Source organism: Vulpes vulpes, chromosome 3, assembly GCF_048418805.1.
Source record: "Vulpes vulpes isolate BD-2025 chromosome 3, VulVul3, whole genome shotgun sequence".
NCBI classification, from domain to species: domain Eukaryota; kingdom Metazoa; phylum Chordata; class Mammalia; order Carnivora; family Canidae; genus Vulpes; species Vulpes vulpes.
Window position 1 is genome coordinate 73,549,374 of NC_132782.1, and position 16,622 is coordinate 73,565,995.

General features: G+C 44.9%; 1 protein-coding gene across 4 annotated transcripts in view; it reads left to right on the plus strand.

Annotated features, from left to right (window-relative positions):
- TRIO (trio Rho guanine nucleotide exchange factor) overlaps positions 1–16,622 on the plus strand; it is a 356,945-nt gene that overhangs the window by 312,790 nt on the left and 27,533 nt on the right. For all 4 annotated transcript variants that reach the window (XR_012000490.1, XM_072752731.1, XM_072752732.1 and 1 more), the window contains 6 exons: positions 2,641–2,933; positions 4,084–4,254; positions 6,722–6,817; positions 12,304–12,452; positions 13,657–13,723; positions 15,129–15,232. Coding sequence is in view for 3 of the 4 variants with exons in the window: in XM_072752731.1 (XP_072608832.1) it covers positions 2,641–2,933; positions 4,084–4,254; positions 6,722–6,817; positions 12,304–12,452; positions 13,657–13,723; positions 15,129–15,232 (880 nt within the window). In the remaining variant the exon portion in view is untranslated. The remainder of the gene's footprint in view (positions 1–2,640; positions 2,934–4,083; positions 4,255–6,721; positions 6,818–12,303; positions 12,453–13,656; positions 13,724–15,128; positions 15,233–16,622) is intronic.

Genomic DNA, 16,622 nt, shown 5'->3' on the forward strand with positions numbered 1-16,622 from the left:
GGCCTCAGTCTTCCTGCCTCCCTCAGTTCACACAAATGCAGGGGGCTCCGTCAGAGACAGCTCATCAGAGGCTGGCCAGCCCCGCATACATCCGGCCTCCCCACGTGCTACCTCCACAGGCCTTTGTCTGCTACACTCATCCAGCTGAGTGGACACACATCAAAGACGTGATTGTCCTTCATATGTGGGCTATGATTCAGCTTGCTCTGCGTCTTGAGGCTGGAGATTTCTGATGTTTCCATTCTATACATAATACGTGCCTACTGTGTGCTAAGCATCAGGGCGGGCTCTGCGAGTACCTCAAGCACCAAGAGTAGGTGAGACCCCGGCCCTCATGGAGTGGACATCCCTGTGATCTGGTTACATGAGTTATTCAAGCCTCGTGCATTCAAAGGCCAGCTTCAGTGCTGCCTCCTTTGTGAGGCCTTCCATGATCCTTCCGCTTGATTCCCCTTCTTCTCAACCTCCCAATAGGATTTGTACTTGCTTAAAGCAGGTGTCGTATTCTAGCCTAAGAGCCATGTGGTCCTAGAAAGTACTACATGGTGGATCCTGTGGGTGAAGGAAGATTTTATTCCTCTCTGTCCAGGGGCAGGTACAGGGCTTAGCTCCAAGTCTCAGAACAGTAAATGACTGAGAAATATCACCTGCTATGGGTGGCACAGATTCATGCTAAAAGTTGGAACTTAAATAAAAATTTTAAAGCAATTCCTTTTTTTTTTTTAAGATTTTATTTATTTATTCACTCATGAGAGACACACAGAGAGAGACAGAGACACAGGCAGAGGGAGAAGCAGGCTCCCTCAGGGAGCACACTTGACAGGGAGCCCGATGTGGGACTCCATCCAGGGTTTCCAGGATCATGCCCTGGGCCGAAGGCAGACACTCCCCTGAGCCACCCAGACGTACCAAAAAAAAAAAACCTAAGTTGAATAAATTTCATTTGGCATGTAGATTGTCCAGACCTTCTCTTGCTTCTGTCTGTCTTGTCCCTCCGCCAGAGTTCCTGAGGCTTGGCACTGTTTCCCTGTTTGCCCTTTCTCCTAAATCAGCACCTGAGAAGGTTGCTAGGATAGTACTTCCAGGGCACATTTGCCACCTTAATGGTTTCTTGCTCTTCTTTCTCTCCAGTTGGTACCTGAGGAAACAGGGTATGATGTGGAAGCGTTGTAGTGACTCTCATTTTTAAATACAGTTAAAAATAAATGAATGAATACATATATACACATTTATGTATTGATTAGTTCTGAACCAAGTCTAGCTCTGGGAAAATCTAGCTTTTTAAGAATGAGTGATCCTGCTTCAAATGTGTCATCTGTTTATGGAAGATTATCCCTTGTGCCTGTACAAGGCGTAGCCCAGGGCAGGAGCAGGATGGCAACTAGACAGGGATCCACTGTCTCGTCCCAGTGTCTGGAGCATGAGTGGGAAACTGCTGTGGACTCTCTGGCACATAATCACAGGATTGGGAGGGATTAGTGCTCCAGCTTTGTAACTGCAGCCCAAATGTCTGCAGTGCCTCAGAGGTAAATAAAGTGAATACAGGTGTCTGTATAGTAGGATCTTCTCACAGGTGAATTTTAATATATTTTCAAGGCTTCAAAAGATTTGGGAAAATAACAAGCATAATCAGTGATCTTCTCCCTCATTCCATTTTTTAAAGCATAAAGCATTTACTCCATTCCACTGTGATGACATCCTAAAGTCAAGTGTGCAGAAAAGGGCCAAGCAGTGTCCAAGGTCACCGATTTTCACTTTGTAAAGTAATGCCTCATAACTGCATGGATTTGGCTAGAGTCACTAGAGTCACAGGAAACAGAGTCACTGTTTCCTAAGCTTTTTTAATCTCTTCTTTTCTCCTGAAAAATCATTAATTTGGGGTTGACTATATTTTTGAGATCCAGTGAGTAAGAAGATTCATTAGGATATATTTTCTGTGAAGCATCTTGGTTACTTGAGGAAGGCTTCCCCTCACATTTCTTTTAAAAATGTGTTGTTTTTGTTCATTCCTGGTGATACTTACTTGGACGTAGAGTCCCTTCAGGCTAAGAGCAAAGACCTCCCCCACAGTGTAGACCCAGCGTCTGGCCACAGGCTGGGTCCCCCCAAACCAGCCAGCCCTTTCACGGCCACTGCCTGTGCTCTGACACAGCATCCTGGATGGGCATCACCTGCCCCAGGGCCCGACCGACTCCCACCCATGCTGACTGGGGTGCACACACACATGTTGGCCTACGGAGTTGTACCTGTGTTCACAGGACTGGTTTTTAATTTCCTTTAAAATCTTTCATTGCTTTTGTCTATCAAGAACATGGATGAAACATTTAAAAAATTCTGTCTTCTGACCCCTGGGGTATTTTAAGTGATGAGGACATTTTCTGTCTGTGTGGTAATGATACTTCAGGGGAGGCGCCTCGGGAGGGAGAAGAGTCGTCCCTGGGCACAGTCCAGTCTGGCAAAGCTCCGAGGGGTGTGGGCCCAGGAGGCTGGGCCTTCCCTTCCAGCAGAGCCCCCACAGGTGGGCGAGCACAGCCCAGGCGCCCACCCGCCCTCCGTGCGCCGCCAGGTGGCACCGGCAGGACATGGGGAGGATTTGTCTGTAGGCCATTCCGTCAGCCCGCTGTCTGTCTCGTCGTGCAGACTCGCTGTCCGTCTCCAGTAACGATGCCAGCCCGCCGGCGTCCGTGGCCTCCCTCCAGCCCCACCTGATGGGGGCCCAGAGCTCGCCAGGCCCCAAGCGCCCAGGGAACACTCTGCGCAAGTGGCTAACGAGCCCGGTGCGGCGGCTGAGCAGCGGGAAGGCGGATGGGCACGTGAAGAAGCTGGCGCACAAGCACAAGAAGAGCAGGGAGGTCCGCAAGAGCACCGACGCTGGCTCGCAGAAGGACTCGGACGACAGCGCGGCCACCCCGCAGGACGAGACTGTCGAGGAGGTGAGGGCCCGGCTGGGCTCGAGACGCTTAGCACGCCCTCCTGCCCCGGGGCCGCCCGTTCTCCTGGGTCCGAGGGATGGTGCGGCAAGCCCCAGTTTCGGGGTTCCCGGATGTCCCCGGGGCTGGCCGCCCGGCGGTGGCAAGCTGTGCAGCCGCAGCTCCATGTGCCCACGCCCAGACCGCATGGGTGGCCAGGGCCCAGAGGGACACGCGGCCTCTGCGGCTGCCTCCCCACCACTCACGTAGTCTGTCCTCAGGACCAGTCCCCGGGGAGGGCACTTCTCAAACCAACACGTGCTGGATTGTTTCCATGTCCTTTATGTGTAGCGGTCAGCCAGGAGTTCTCCCCTCTTGTTTGGGGTAGGGGCGCTCTCAGTGGTAAGACAAGGAATGGAATCCCTTCATAGCCCCAGGCTGGTCCTGTTGGGCTGCTGGTGTCAGTGAGGGACCCACAGAGTTTTTAACTAAGACCAGCCCCCTCGAAAAGAAAAAGGCAGACAGGATAAGATTTGTATTGTTTAATTTATTTTGCAGACATGGGTTTTCTGCTGCTTTTTTCCTGGGCGTGCTTTGCCCTGGGTTTTCATTAGAGCATATGGTTTATGACATCCTCGTCTGTCTGTTTGCTACATCTGTGTCCTCTTAGTAGAAATAAAACTGACAATTTTTCTAAGAGTAAAAGCAGAGTAAAACTGATGAGACTAAATTCAGTGCCTCCCAATGCATTTAAAATTGTATTTCTCTTTATGCCGTTATAATTCCAGTGAATTTATTTTAGGAAGGTACCAAAATGAAATGAAAGTAGACCAGAGGAACTGGGTAGACATGAGAATTATTGATGTATCAGAGCTTTGAACTGATCAGGGGGCGGGGGTGCAGTTGAAGATGAGACATGTTCAATACCTGACGGGTCATGTTAGCAGGCCTCTTAGGAGGACATGCACTGTGGCCCTTGTCATCCGAGGCGGCAACAAGGGAGCAGGTCGCAGTTACCATCAGGGGTGGAAAGAGCTTGCTCCTGGTTTTTGTCATCTCCATCTCCTCCTGTCCTGGCTATACTTTCCCAGGTAGCCACTTAGGGTTCCTTCCTGTGATCTCACCTTGACCATGGAGCCTGGAATATAACAAGCAAACATTGGTTTGATTTCAGAGAGGCCGGAATGAAGGCCTGAGCAGCGGCACACTCTCGAAGTCGTCATCGTCGGGCATGCAAAGCTGTGGAGAGGAAGAAGGGGAGGAGGGGGCCGATGCCGTGCCTCTCCCCCCGCCCATGGCCATCCAGCAGCACAGCCTCCTCCAGCCGGATTCACAGGACGACAAGGTGAGGGGCCCGGGCCACTGCACCGCAGCCTCACGGCAGCAGCTGGTGGCTCCGGGGCTGTGAGCAGGCACCTGGAAAATGTGCTGCCTGTTTTCACCCCAAAAGTATGAATAACAAAGTCGGTTCAGACCAGGCAGTAGGCCAACATGTGTAGTTTCTCATACACGTACACTTGTGTAAATACGTTCAGTGCATTTTTAATAATGCTTCAGTAACTGCTACTTTTAAAGTAATTTTATTTTCTGTTTACTGTACCACCCGGGGTCCCTGAGAGAGGAGTCCGAGAATCACACACAGTCTTGGTGATTGCACCCTTGCGTAGACATTGGGCCACCTGCTCTCTGCTGGATGTTTTGGCACATGGCGCTGTTTTCAGATGGGATGTCCCTCTGTCCATCCTGCCTGACATTAGCACTTAGGATCAACTAGGGTGTGATCAGCTTGGGTTTTGTGTTTAGTTTTACCTAATCTCTAAAACTATTTTGTGCATCCCAGTTGTAGAGCCCTCAATTGTTGTAAAGAAACGTGTTAACTGGCTTGCACATCCTCTTGCCATCTGGCCCAGTGTACTCCTCAAAACTGGCAGGTGTTGAAAACCCTGCTCTGAAGTCATTACTAGAGGGTTTTTTTGTTTGTTTGTTTGTTTCTGGCAGTAACTAAGCTTTCTGAATAAAAGATGTTTTCATCGTTTTTGCCCATTTTTCCTCTTTTTCTTTCCCTGAGCCCCTCCTCGGTGCTCAGGATTACCTGTGCATTTGTTGGACTACCTGTGTTTCATGGTCTGGACTCTGCCCCGGCCCAGTGACTGGCAGCTGGGAGGCCGAGGCAAACCACGCATTACTCTTAACATGGGCAGCCACATCCTGCCTCCTGGGAAGCTGCCCCTTGCCCCTCTGTGGCACCGAGGGCAGTCAGGGCATTGCAGGGCTCGGCTCACCTGAAAGACGTGGCTTGGCTTGGACTCTGGAGTTTGGGGGCATCTGAGGTGCAGGCCACGTGCTGTGGGAGCTGAGATGTGGGAACAGAGGACCTCACCCCCCGCGCAGAGCAGACTTGCCAAGAAATGGGCATGTGTCGTTTCTCAGACAGTTTCTAAACTGTTTTGTGGCATTCCAAGCTGTACCTTCCTTGAAAGCAGAAAATTGAAGCTTCTTAAATCTGGATAATTAGGCAGAGTGAGGTCCTGGGCCTGGTTGACTTATTCCCCCAGTAAGAGTATTTTTCTCCATTTAAGGAATAGATTGCACTCTGTACTTTGGTGTGTTGAAATCATTTATTGGTTATCGTGTTACCTCATTGGGTATTATCAGTAGCAGTTCTTCATTTACAAAAAATCTGTAGTGATATTCCCAGAGAGTATATTATCTTGTGACTAATATTTTGCTTTGTTCTGTTTTCTCTTTTTGTAAACTTTCACTGCAGCATTATGTTGATTTGTGTTCTGTGTCTGTTTTGGCTCAGTTTCCTTACCTCTCCATTTGAATTTTTTACTTTGTTTTCTTCACCCCATACTCCAGATTTCATTAGACCAAACCAACATTGGTTTTGCAAATCACATACATGGATCCACACGTGTAAAAGCCTTGTTGTGAATGTATAAATCTGTATCTGTCTACTGTGAGAAATGCATCGTTAGGACAGCTAGCTGTGTGTCGCATGCATCTCTGCTGTCCCTAATATGACGCAAGGTTCATATTATGCCCCTCTTCTAGTTTCCAGTTAATTGATGGCACAAGTAATCTGCAAACACTGTGTTTGCTAATTACTGAAACTTGAATTCAGCAGCCCTTCCCGTAAATGCCTTTCCTGTCAACCCCTGTACACCCTGATTCTAGCCATAAATGGCATCTCATAGCTTGTGAGGCCACAGATCTCCTGTACTCTGCACTAATCATTGGGGAAGTGGATGGCACAGAAAATGGTGAGCTTGTCCCCCCTCTTCCCTGTCTGGTCAGTGCACCCCCGGTTCCTTTCCTTTTCTTTCTAGTTTCTTTCTTTTAACCTCATAAACACAGGAGAGCCATTTTTAGTATCCTGTTTTGTTTCCTGATTATTTAGGGATTCACTCCTTAGATCCTAAGCCTTTTGTTCTCCCATTGATCAGATTCTGTACTTTCTCTCCTTAGCCACTAGCCTAACCGGCAGTTGCAAAAGTTACAGTTAGCATCTTCCCGCGCCCAGTCACCTCTCTGAAAAACATGATTATGTTACATGACCGAGGATTAAATACAGACTTTGTCTGCTTTCTACATGTACCCCAGACAGGTTTTATTTAGTAATTCATGTCAGAATATTGTAAATTTAAAAGGATGACTTTAAATAAATGCAAACAAATACAAACTTGTGGTCTTCTTGTCTGGAATTACTTTGAAAAAGAGATTGAGCTTGCAGGAGAATGTGTGGTCTGTCCAATGACTAACATGAGGCCTTCCTCTCCCCCTTACCTCTCTCTCCACTGCTTCCACAGGCGTCTTCCCGGCTATTAGTTCGCCCCACCAGCTCTGAAACGCCAAGCGCAGCCGAGCTCGTGAGTGCAATTGAAGAACTCGTGAAAAGCAAGATGGTAAGGCTTCTCAGAGAAAGTCTTGAGGTTCGGGAGCCGCCCTGAGGGCTGCTTACAGATGGATGTGCTCTAGTCTACAGAATGTGCTTGTGGCAGGTGACACAGGTGGAGTCCCCGAGACCACCTGCACTGCTGACCAGCTGCACATTTGGGGGTACCCAGCATCACCCCTCAGGCTCACATGTGCCTGAAGGACCACAGAACTCAGAAAAGGCATTACACCCCTAGTTGTGGTTTATGTTGTGAAAGGACAGATGAAAATCAGCCAGGGAAGAGGTGGATGGGACAGGGCACAGGAGGGTTCCAGGTCCACGCTTCCAGTTGTCCTCTCCCAGGACGTGTAGTCATGCAGAGCACTGACTTCTGCTGACAATGATGTGTGACACCACAGTGCAGCACATATATAGAGTCTGGCCAACCAGGGATGCTAACCTGAGCCTAGTATTCAGAGTTTTTATTTGAGCTCAGGCACATACACAAGATTGACCACTGGCATGGTTCCCCCTCCCTTGTTTCTGGCCCCTCCAGAAATCAAGATAGCACGTGGCCCAGAGGGTACCCCCCTGCCCCCGCCCCAGGAGTCTCACTGTTGGCATAGACCATCTCTCTTAGCCCACAGCCCCTGGGTAAAAAGACATTCCTATAAAGCAGAGCATCCCAGGGGATTAGAGAGGTACCTTCCAAGGTTAATCAGTCCCCTGCACTTACACCAAATATAGGACAAGCACTGTCATAGCAAGTGTGGTCAATGCGGCCAGTAGCACACAAACATAGGTTGATAGTTCCTTTTGCTGTCTCTGAGATCTTTCATTTGGATTCACAATGTTTAAGACAGAAGAGCTTGCATTGTTATATAAGGGCTGTATTTTCTTAGTGACCTCTGTATTTCCATTTGGTCAGCATGGATTCATTTAAATAAAGCCCCAAAATCAGAATATTGATTTGAAGTTAGATAGGTGTGCATTGCTTCTAACTGATTCAAATCAATTAATTTCCGTGTTTCTTCAGTTTTCCTAACTGTAACAACCATTAATGGTAACAACCTTTACATCGGTATACTCTACAACTCCATAAAGTTGCTTAACATCTTTGAAAAGTCACCCTTCTGAAAATAAAGTCTTTTCCATAAAGACTCTTACCAGTCCCTTTTCCATAAGTAACCACTCTGATCAGTTTGGTATGCTTGCCTCCAGATGTTTTCTCTGCAGGTGCAAACATATATGGAGAGGGAGAGGGTGCTGGTGCATGCTCTGTTTTTCAAAATGGATTCATTCAGTTTTTAAGATTCTAAGACTTAATAGGAGCTTCTCACATCAGTATATAAGGTCTACCTCATTCTTTGTAATAGCTGCACAATATCACATTGCATGGATGCAGTGATTTACTGAGGACTTACTCGAAACCAAACCAGGCACTATTCTAAGCATATATGCTAACTTATTTGGAGCCCAATGAGGTAAATGCACATTACCATCATTTTATTTTTACAGGTGACAGAGATGAAGCCATAGAGTATAAAAACTTAACCAGCCAGTAAGGAGCAGAGACTTGAGTATACTATACAATTTATTTAAACAAATTCCTAATAATACTATATATGTGCATGTGTGTGTATAAAGTTGTTTTCAGTTTTGCACTATTGTAAACCTACCTATAGGGTAAATTGCCAGCACTGGAGTTGCCAGGTCAAAGAGCATACTTATTAAAGTTGGACACTTATCTTCCTTCCAGTGGGTATTAACTGGGCAACATTATATCATTCCATTTTTTTCTACCCCTAGACAGGTTCTAATCAATTATCTGGTCCTTTTTTTTTTTTTAATCGTCTGATCATTCTAACCATCAGAGACTGCAAGAGAAACTGACAGCCTGCCTATGAGTAGTATTGATGCTGACTGCACCAGACAGACTGGCATTGACCACATTTGCTATGAAACTAATGAAACTATGATTGACTCAGTCACATGGGAATTGTATCAGGAAAAATTTAGACTGTTTCACTCTGCCATAACTGGAATTTCTTCCCAGATAGACATGTTCTGGAAGTGGCACGATGGGCTTGGAATTTAGACAGGAAGGTTGCTAGTACTTGGTAGAAAACCTAAGAACTTGATTCCAGTGGTGGAGAGTTTGGGATCCTTTCAGTTTGAACTGAGCTAGACCACATCCTGGCAGTCTCCTTGAGACAACTAGATTGATGGTCTAAATAAAGGGTTCTTCAATTGTACCCTGTGAGCTTTCAAACATCCTTAAACATTTTTAAAGCAATTATTTATATTCCTCAATTGTATGATCATTAAATCATTCTTGTCTAATAATTGAAATAGTTTTCCCAAGCAAGGTTACGAGGTGCTCTTAGCATCGTGGAAAAAGCATAGGTTTCAGAGTCAGATAGACACATATTCAAACGCTGCTGCTTAGGCTCAGGCTCAGCCTCTCCAAAGCTCTTGTTTTTCAGCCGTAAACGCAGTTTCCATGCTGTTTGCTTAGCTCCCAGTGAGGTTCTTTACATGTGGGCAGTCCCTAATGCCTGTCTTCAGTGTTGGAGGACCACATTCTATTCACGATGGACCCATCACATCTTCATTCTCTGCAGAATATAATCTAGATTCTGCTTTTTCTGGCTCAAGAGAAACATTGCTCCGTGTTGATTTCCTGTCACTAATCCTCTGATGTCAGAGGAGAACTGCTTTTCGTCAGTGAAAACTCTGAATTATTTTAATATCCTTTCACCTGTCCTTGACATGTGATCCTGAGTTACTCTGCACGTTTGTCGTGTGCTGTAGATCCCTGGTCACCCACATTCATTTTCTTGTAGGTGACCTCTTGGGCTATAGGGCCTTCATGATAGAATTCAAACTCCGGACATAGTTGTACTTCAGAAGCCACGTACTAACTCACTGGCCTGGGAAGAAGTTGGTCAGCTATTACGTAGTATGATACTCAGGGAACTGAATCTCCTCACCCTAAAACCTGCAGAGTCCATGTGAAAAATTCAGCCACCCCAGAAACTCTTTCCTGGGGTTTACTCCTCCCCCTTACCTCCACATCCCAGTCCAACCAGTATGGGAAACATAATGCATCTTTCCCAGCACTGGTAGTAGGGCAGTAGCAGCCCACAGCCACAGGGACCATTTAAACTTTCACTGGGATTTTCCCTTCTTCATTGATCTGCATATAAAGGGAGATGTGAGAAAATAAAAATAAATGAAATACACATTTACCTCAAGATACTAGAAAAACAACAGAAATTAATGAATTGGGAAACAGAAAAACGGAATAATAAAATGAAAAATGTGTACTTTGACGAAGTAATAAACATCAGGTAACCTTCTCAAGGAAATAGGAAGCACAAATTCACAAGGAATTATATTGGAGAGCCAAACTAAGGAAATTAAAATAATCATAACACCTTTTGTTGAGCCCTTTGAAAGTAAATGGGAGAGCCTGGATGAAATGAGCAGTTTCCTAAGAAAATATAATTTACCAAAAACTAACCGTAGAAGAGATATATTATCTGTGCATGCCTATCCTCATCCAAGGAATAGAAAGTTGACAAAAACCTGCCCACAGAACACCACCAAACCCAGAGAGCTTCACAAGTAATTCACCCGAATCTGTGAGGTCCCAGGAATTCGGTTCCATGTGGCCTTGTCCGGTAGAAGGCTTTCCACACTCGCACCGCCTGCACCCTCTGCAGCTGCCTGGCTGGATCCGTGCCTCGCACGTCTGCCCTGTGTGGTGTGAACAGCCATCCCACCAGCCGAAGACCAGGGCTTCACTCACACCAGTGAAATCTACTGCTTGGCCTTCTCACTCACTGTTCTGTGTGAAGGGAACATCTGCAGACGTCCTCTTTATTTTTTTTCTTCTTTTTCACCACTGAAATGGACAGAACTGACTCTAATGAACATCAGCTGTTTCCTTGCAAATCGAGACAGCAGACAGTGCAGAGTAGTCCCCTCCTTCAGACCCCGTCTCCCGTCGCAGAGGTCCCTGATCAGCGAGCACAAACGCAAGCCCTGTGGCTTCCTGCAAAGTGCTTGCTTCCAGTAAAGGTCAATAGTTATTTATTTCAAAGTAAGGGTGCTATTTTCTCATCAAACCCCGTTCCCTGACTCTTTTCTCACAGATAAGTGCAGCAGTTGGTACTTCCACAGCTCCCTGGGTTTGGTGAACAGAGAAGTACATGCACAGGCTTTGTGTCCTCAGAGCTGTCAGCATTGATCTGTTTCTCTTAAGGGGCAAAACTGGACAAGCATTAGAAGTTTTGATTTGATGGGGAATATTAAGTGTTCCTACAGATTGTATTGACCTTTTTGTTTGAAGGTAAGTTAAACACATTTTCCCAGTTCGGTAGACAAATACTTCTGGATCACCTCCATATATCCAGCTGGGTGCTTTGGAAATTTTTTTTTTTTAAGATATTTATTTATTTATTTATTTATTTATTTAAGACACAGAGATGAAGAAAGAGAGGCAGAGACATAGGCAGAGGGAGAAGCAGGCCCCATGCAGGAGCCTGATGTGGGACTCGATCCCGGGTCTCCAGGATCAGGTCCTGGGCTGAAGGCGGCACTAAACTGCTGAGCCACCCGGGCTGCCCTGGAAATTTTGAAGGAGCTATCACCCACACCTCTTGGAGCTTCGGGAATTCAGGTTAAGAAACACAGTTAATATGTACCAACTAGAAAGTAATCAGCACAAATCCTTGTCACATTAGTCCAGGGACAGAAGTCGATATTCAACCCAGATGCTTTGAACACCTGCTGGGCTTCATTCAAGGTTCTACAAGGACCACAACACTGGACACAGTCATTCATGGACCCTGAAATCCAGTGGGGGAGAGAGAGGTCAGGATACGCCACTGGGGCAGCAGGACAGCTGCTTCCTATGGAAGAGAGGAAGGACGTCACAAGTATACAGATATAGAGGCCCATTCAGCTGGACAGGCTGTGTACACGGAAAGACGAGTCAGGGCTTCATGGATAATCAAGAAACAGTCTCCATGCCAAAATGTCTGTGTAGCCCACCAGCAAGAGACAGTGATGTGCCTGGGGTAGGCCGGCTTGAGGGATGAGGTGCCACATGCTTCTGGAATGGTCCTGCTGTCATTTGGCAGTACTGTAACTGAAAAATGGCTACATGTGGCACATCCGATACATCCAGAAATGGGTGCAGTGCTGGAATGTAAAGAGGCCAGTTACTTCTAATTATGTGGTAACCAGAAATAGAATATATTAATGCATATAAATTCACTGTCCTTTTTGTTCTAACTTAGCTCTTTTATCCAGCTTCTCTTGCTCATTATTTGTGTTAGTAGTGGGAGTTTTTGATACGAAATACCGTGTAATCTCACAAACATAAATCTTTGGATTTTATAGTCAGGGCTCTGTCTTTTCGGACTTCATGACATTTCGTAATCCTAATCCAGCCTCTTGGACTGGAAGGGGGGGAACATGACTGGTGGTCTGGTTTTCTTTCAGGCCTTGGAGGACCGTCCCAGCTCACTCCTTGTTGACCAGGGAGACAGCAGCAGCCCCTCCTTCAACCCTTCAGACAACTCCCTCCTGTCCTCCTCCTCGCCCATTGATGAGATGGAAGAAAGGAAATCCAGCTCTTTAAAGAGACGGCAGTAAGAGATGTGTCTATGTCAGTGTTGGTCAGCTTTGCTCCTGTCTCTGTCACCTTCACAAATGTAACTGGGACCTATCTGTGGATCCATGCAACGCGGAGGTCCAGGGTCACTCCTGGAGTACTTATCTGTGTGTGTGAGAATCTCTCAGAGCTTCATAAGGTGCAGGAAGCCATAGCTGCAGGGTTTTCTTTTTTAAGAGTTTGGAAAACATTATATTATTGATGTTTTTTATAAGCTTAGTGCCCAATGTGGGGCTGAAACTCCTAACCCCAAGATCAAGAGTTGCCCGCTGCCCTGAACCAGCCACATGCCCCCTCATAGCTGCAGTTTTTGTTATTTGTATGTTATACTTTATCTATAAATAAAAATGATGCAAGAGTATCTTCTGTCCCTTCCAGTGAGAAATCCTCGTGCTTTCTGTTGTATACATACTTGCGAGGGAAAGAAAGCAACATAAAATCAAATACAGGCCCAAAAACATGAATATTTTTTTAATATATCTTAGTGGTAGTGTTTCTCAGTTCCAGTAAAGCCACTTAAAGTGAAAAAGAGAGTCCTGAAAAATATTACAGGTTTATACTTGCCTTTGGAGAAGAGGAAATGCTGCATGAGGGCAGCGACTCGGTTTTATTGCTTATTGTCTCCCAGCACTCTGGACCCTAGAGTGGTGGCAGGCTCACAGGAGATGCCCAGTCGGTGCTGGTTGATGGAACGGATGAACAGACCTATTCAGGCCAGCTGAGGTGTTTTGCTCTTCTGATCAGCTAATTATATTATGAGAGAGGCCTTGCAAACAGTTATGAGTCTTCAGAAACACTTTTGGATGAGTGATCAGACCAAAAGCTTTAAATATCTGAGTTAAAATTTCTTCTTCTATATCCAGTGAAGCTTAAATGACGTAATCATTAAAAAAAGAAAAAAAACTTGGTTCCTTTAATGTCGCGCCTTTATAGCAAAGTTCTGTCTAAGCTGCTCTTGATTGTCCATATGTAATCAGAGTCCACAGCTCTTGTGGGTTACCTACATGAACCTGTAAGGGATTTGGGACACCCAGGAGTTGGGAGTCCCAACTGTGCAAGTTTGATATAATACAATACAGTCCCAGTGGGAATCTGACCTGACAATAGCAAAGTGCTAAAGTATTCTTTTAGAAAATGAAGAGAGTTTGGATTGTAAACACTCATTTTTCTCTCTCTTTCAGCTATGTTTTGCAAGAACTAGTGGAGACAGAACGTGACTATGTGCGAGACCTCGGCTATGTAGTTGAGGTATATGTTTTCAGAGATTTAATAACATATCAGCCCAAAGAGTTGTCAAGGGAGTATCATGTTTGACAGTTTAACACTGATGCCTTCTCAAAAGCTTTAAAAATTTTTTGACACCTCCCCCTACCACCACCAAAAGAAAAGAAAACTAAGTTTCAGAAAATAAAATTTAGCCAATTATCTTCATCCATGTTCACTTTTAAATGCTTTTTCACATAGTGCATCTTTAACATAATCACTTTTTTTTTACAATTACATTTTTAAATTATTATATCCAACCATTGTATTTATTACATGAGAATCTTGCCTTTGATTGTTTACACACGTTGGATATCATCACGGAAATGAGAACATCATTGGTTGAAAAAGTCAGTATAGCCAGCTATGGCTTCAGTCCCAACCTGAATCCTGCTGAGTGCAGACTCTGTCTGTGGCTACAGCAGACCATTGGCTTATATTTTTCACAGAGCAGGTACATCACCAATTTCATGGTCCGGAAGTCGTTACACGCAGTGTAGCCAAAACAGAACCACTGCGTTTCATACTGCACCAGGGGCCATCTCCAGGCATGTCCCTGGCATTAAACTTCAGGGCATGATCATATTTACAAACTCAACTCATCAAAAAGTTATTTTCATAGTGTATGGTTTTACCACTTATCCTTTTGGCATCACAGATTTATCTAGGCCAATACTTGTGGGGCATTCGTTCCCCTAAAAGTAACAGCTTTTACAGCTAATTTTGTAACAAATGAGTTCTCATGCTTGATGCGTCTGCAATTTAAGTAATTTGTTTTTTTTGGTTTTTTTTTTTTTTTGTATATTTTTTTTATCGGAATTCGATTTGCCAGCATATACTATAACACCCAGTGCCAATTTAAGTAATTTGAATTACTTGAGAGATAAATGTACGTGCTGAATCCTACTCAAGTTCAGTAGAAATCATAAATGACATTTTAGCAACATATTTAATCAACTATTGATAAAAAATCAATTTATGAAAAGAATATTCTTAAATTCTTATTTAGGAGATTATGTAAATAATCCAAAAACAAAAAGGAAATTTGTTTATATTATGCTAGGAACAGAGAAAATATAATTTTAGCCAAATATTTAATGCTTACAAAAGCTGATAAGGTGATTTGTCTTATGAAACCCATTATGTTTGAATGTCTTTGGGTCTGTGATGCTACACAGTTCAGGGAGAGAAAATCACAGCAGTGTGTGTGTGTCAGTACATTTCAAGTGCCAGGGCAAGACAATTCTCATACAGGGTTATTTGTTTTTAAATAAACAATGGGTTATGAGGCAGTGCCTATATGTGTTCTTTATGACTGTTAATGCATATATCATTATTCAATCCAGATATGTTCAGTGAAGCAAACTTATTTTTAAATATTCAATTATAGGGCTACATGGCTCTTATGAAAGAAGATGGTGTTCCTGATGACATGAAAGGAAAGGACAAAATTGTATTTGGCAACATCCATCAGATTTATGACTGGCACAGAGAGTACGTACAATACATGCAGTACTTAATGGTGTACACGGCATTATCACTCGCTAAACTGCATCATGTCAGGCAAATGGTAAAGGATATGCAGTGGTTCATCTCCTTTTATTACCTATGTAGTGTCCTGGAGGTAGCCACTGAGGAAATATTGAGGGGACGCCCAGGTGACACAGTCGGTTGTGTACAACTCTTGATCCCAGCTCAGGTCATGATCTCAGGGTCATGGGATCAAGCCCCATGTTGGGCTCTGCATTCAGCAGGGGTGGGGGGAGGCTCTGCTCAAGATTCTCTCTCCCCCCCTCCTGCCCCCCTCACCCCACTCATGTGCTCTCCCTAAAATAAATAAATCTTTAGAGAAAAGAGGTAAATTTTGATACGCCAAGGAGTTTTGTGGTAGCATATCACAGCAGAGGGAAAAGTCCCTTCTGCCTGCTGGTGCATCTAGGAAGCCCCCATGAAGGTGGCAAGCCTGACTGCCTGGGTTCAGACCCAGTCCTGGCCTTGATCCCCTTGCTTCCCTCCCCTGTCTCTCCATTGTCCATCTATACAACATGGGTCAGAGTCTTAGCCACCCACCTCATGTGGTTTTAGTGAAGAGAGACTGAGTTGATTCATCCAAAGCACTTATAACATCGTCTATGTAGAGTAAGCCGCAATAAATGTTTCTAATTAGAATTGCAGCCACCTCTTGAGTAAATACAGATTACTATTACAGAGTTTTGAAGATACTGTTTTAGTGGAGAGAGTAGCCATGACTACACATGAAAATCAAATTTGATCCCAGCACCTTGTCACACCCATCCTAACCGGAGGAGATCCACGTCACTGGTGCTGGTGCTACAGCATATCTGCCCCTTCAGGTCACATTACTCCTAGTTGTAAAAATCCATAATCATCTGCGGATTGATTAATGCCAGCCGTTGATAGCATTGTGGAGTGTTCAGCTGCACTGTTCTGCTGCCCTGATCTGGATGGGCCACCTGCTTTCCTGTCTTTATGTGCATCACTGTCCCTTGGCCAAGAGTGTGCTCCTATCACCTTCAAAGCCCAGGTCAAATGATCACTCCCCATTAGACTTCGTCACTCCAATCAGATGTGCTCCCTCCTCGCAGATAGCATATGTAAACATGGTTTTGAAACTATAAAATACTGTGCAGATATACGGTAGGGTTTTCATGGTGTGTGCATCAGGTAGTGTTTTTTTATTATTTCTAAATGTATCCATCCTGATAGAACATAAAACTCTTGAACCCAGGTACAGGGTCATCACATTCTTATCCTCCTTAATGTCTAACTCAGTTGGACTCGTAGATAAATGAGTAGTCAACTTCAGACACAGCATAACTGATAGTTCTATTGCCTATAGGCTTCCCAAGGATCTACAGTGAAC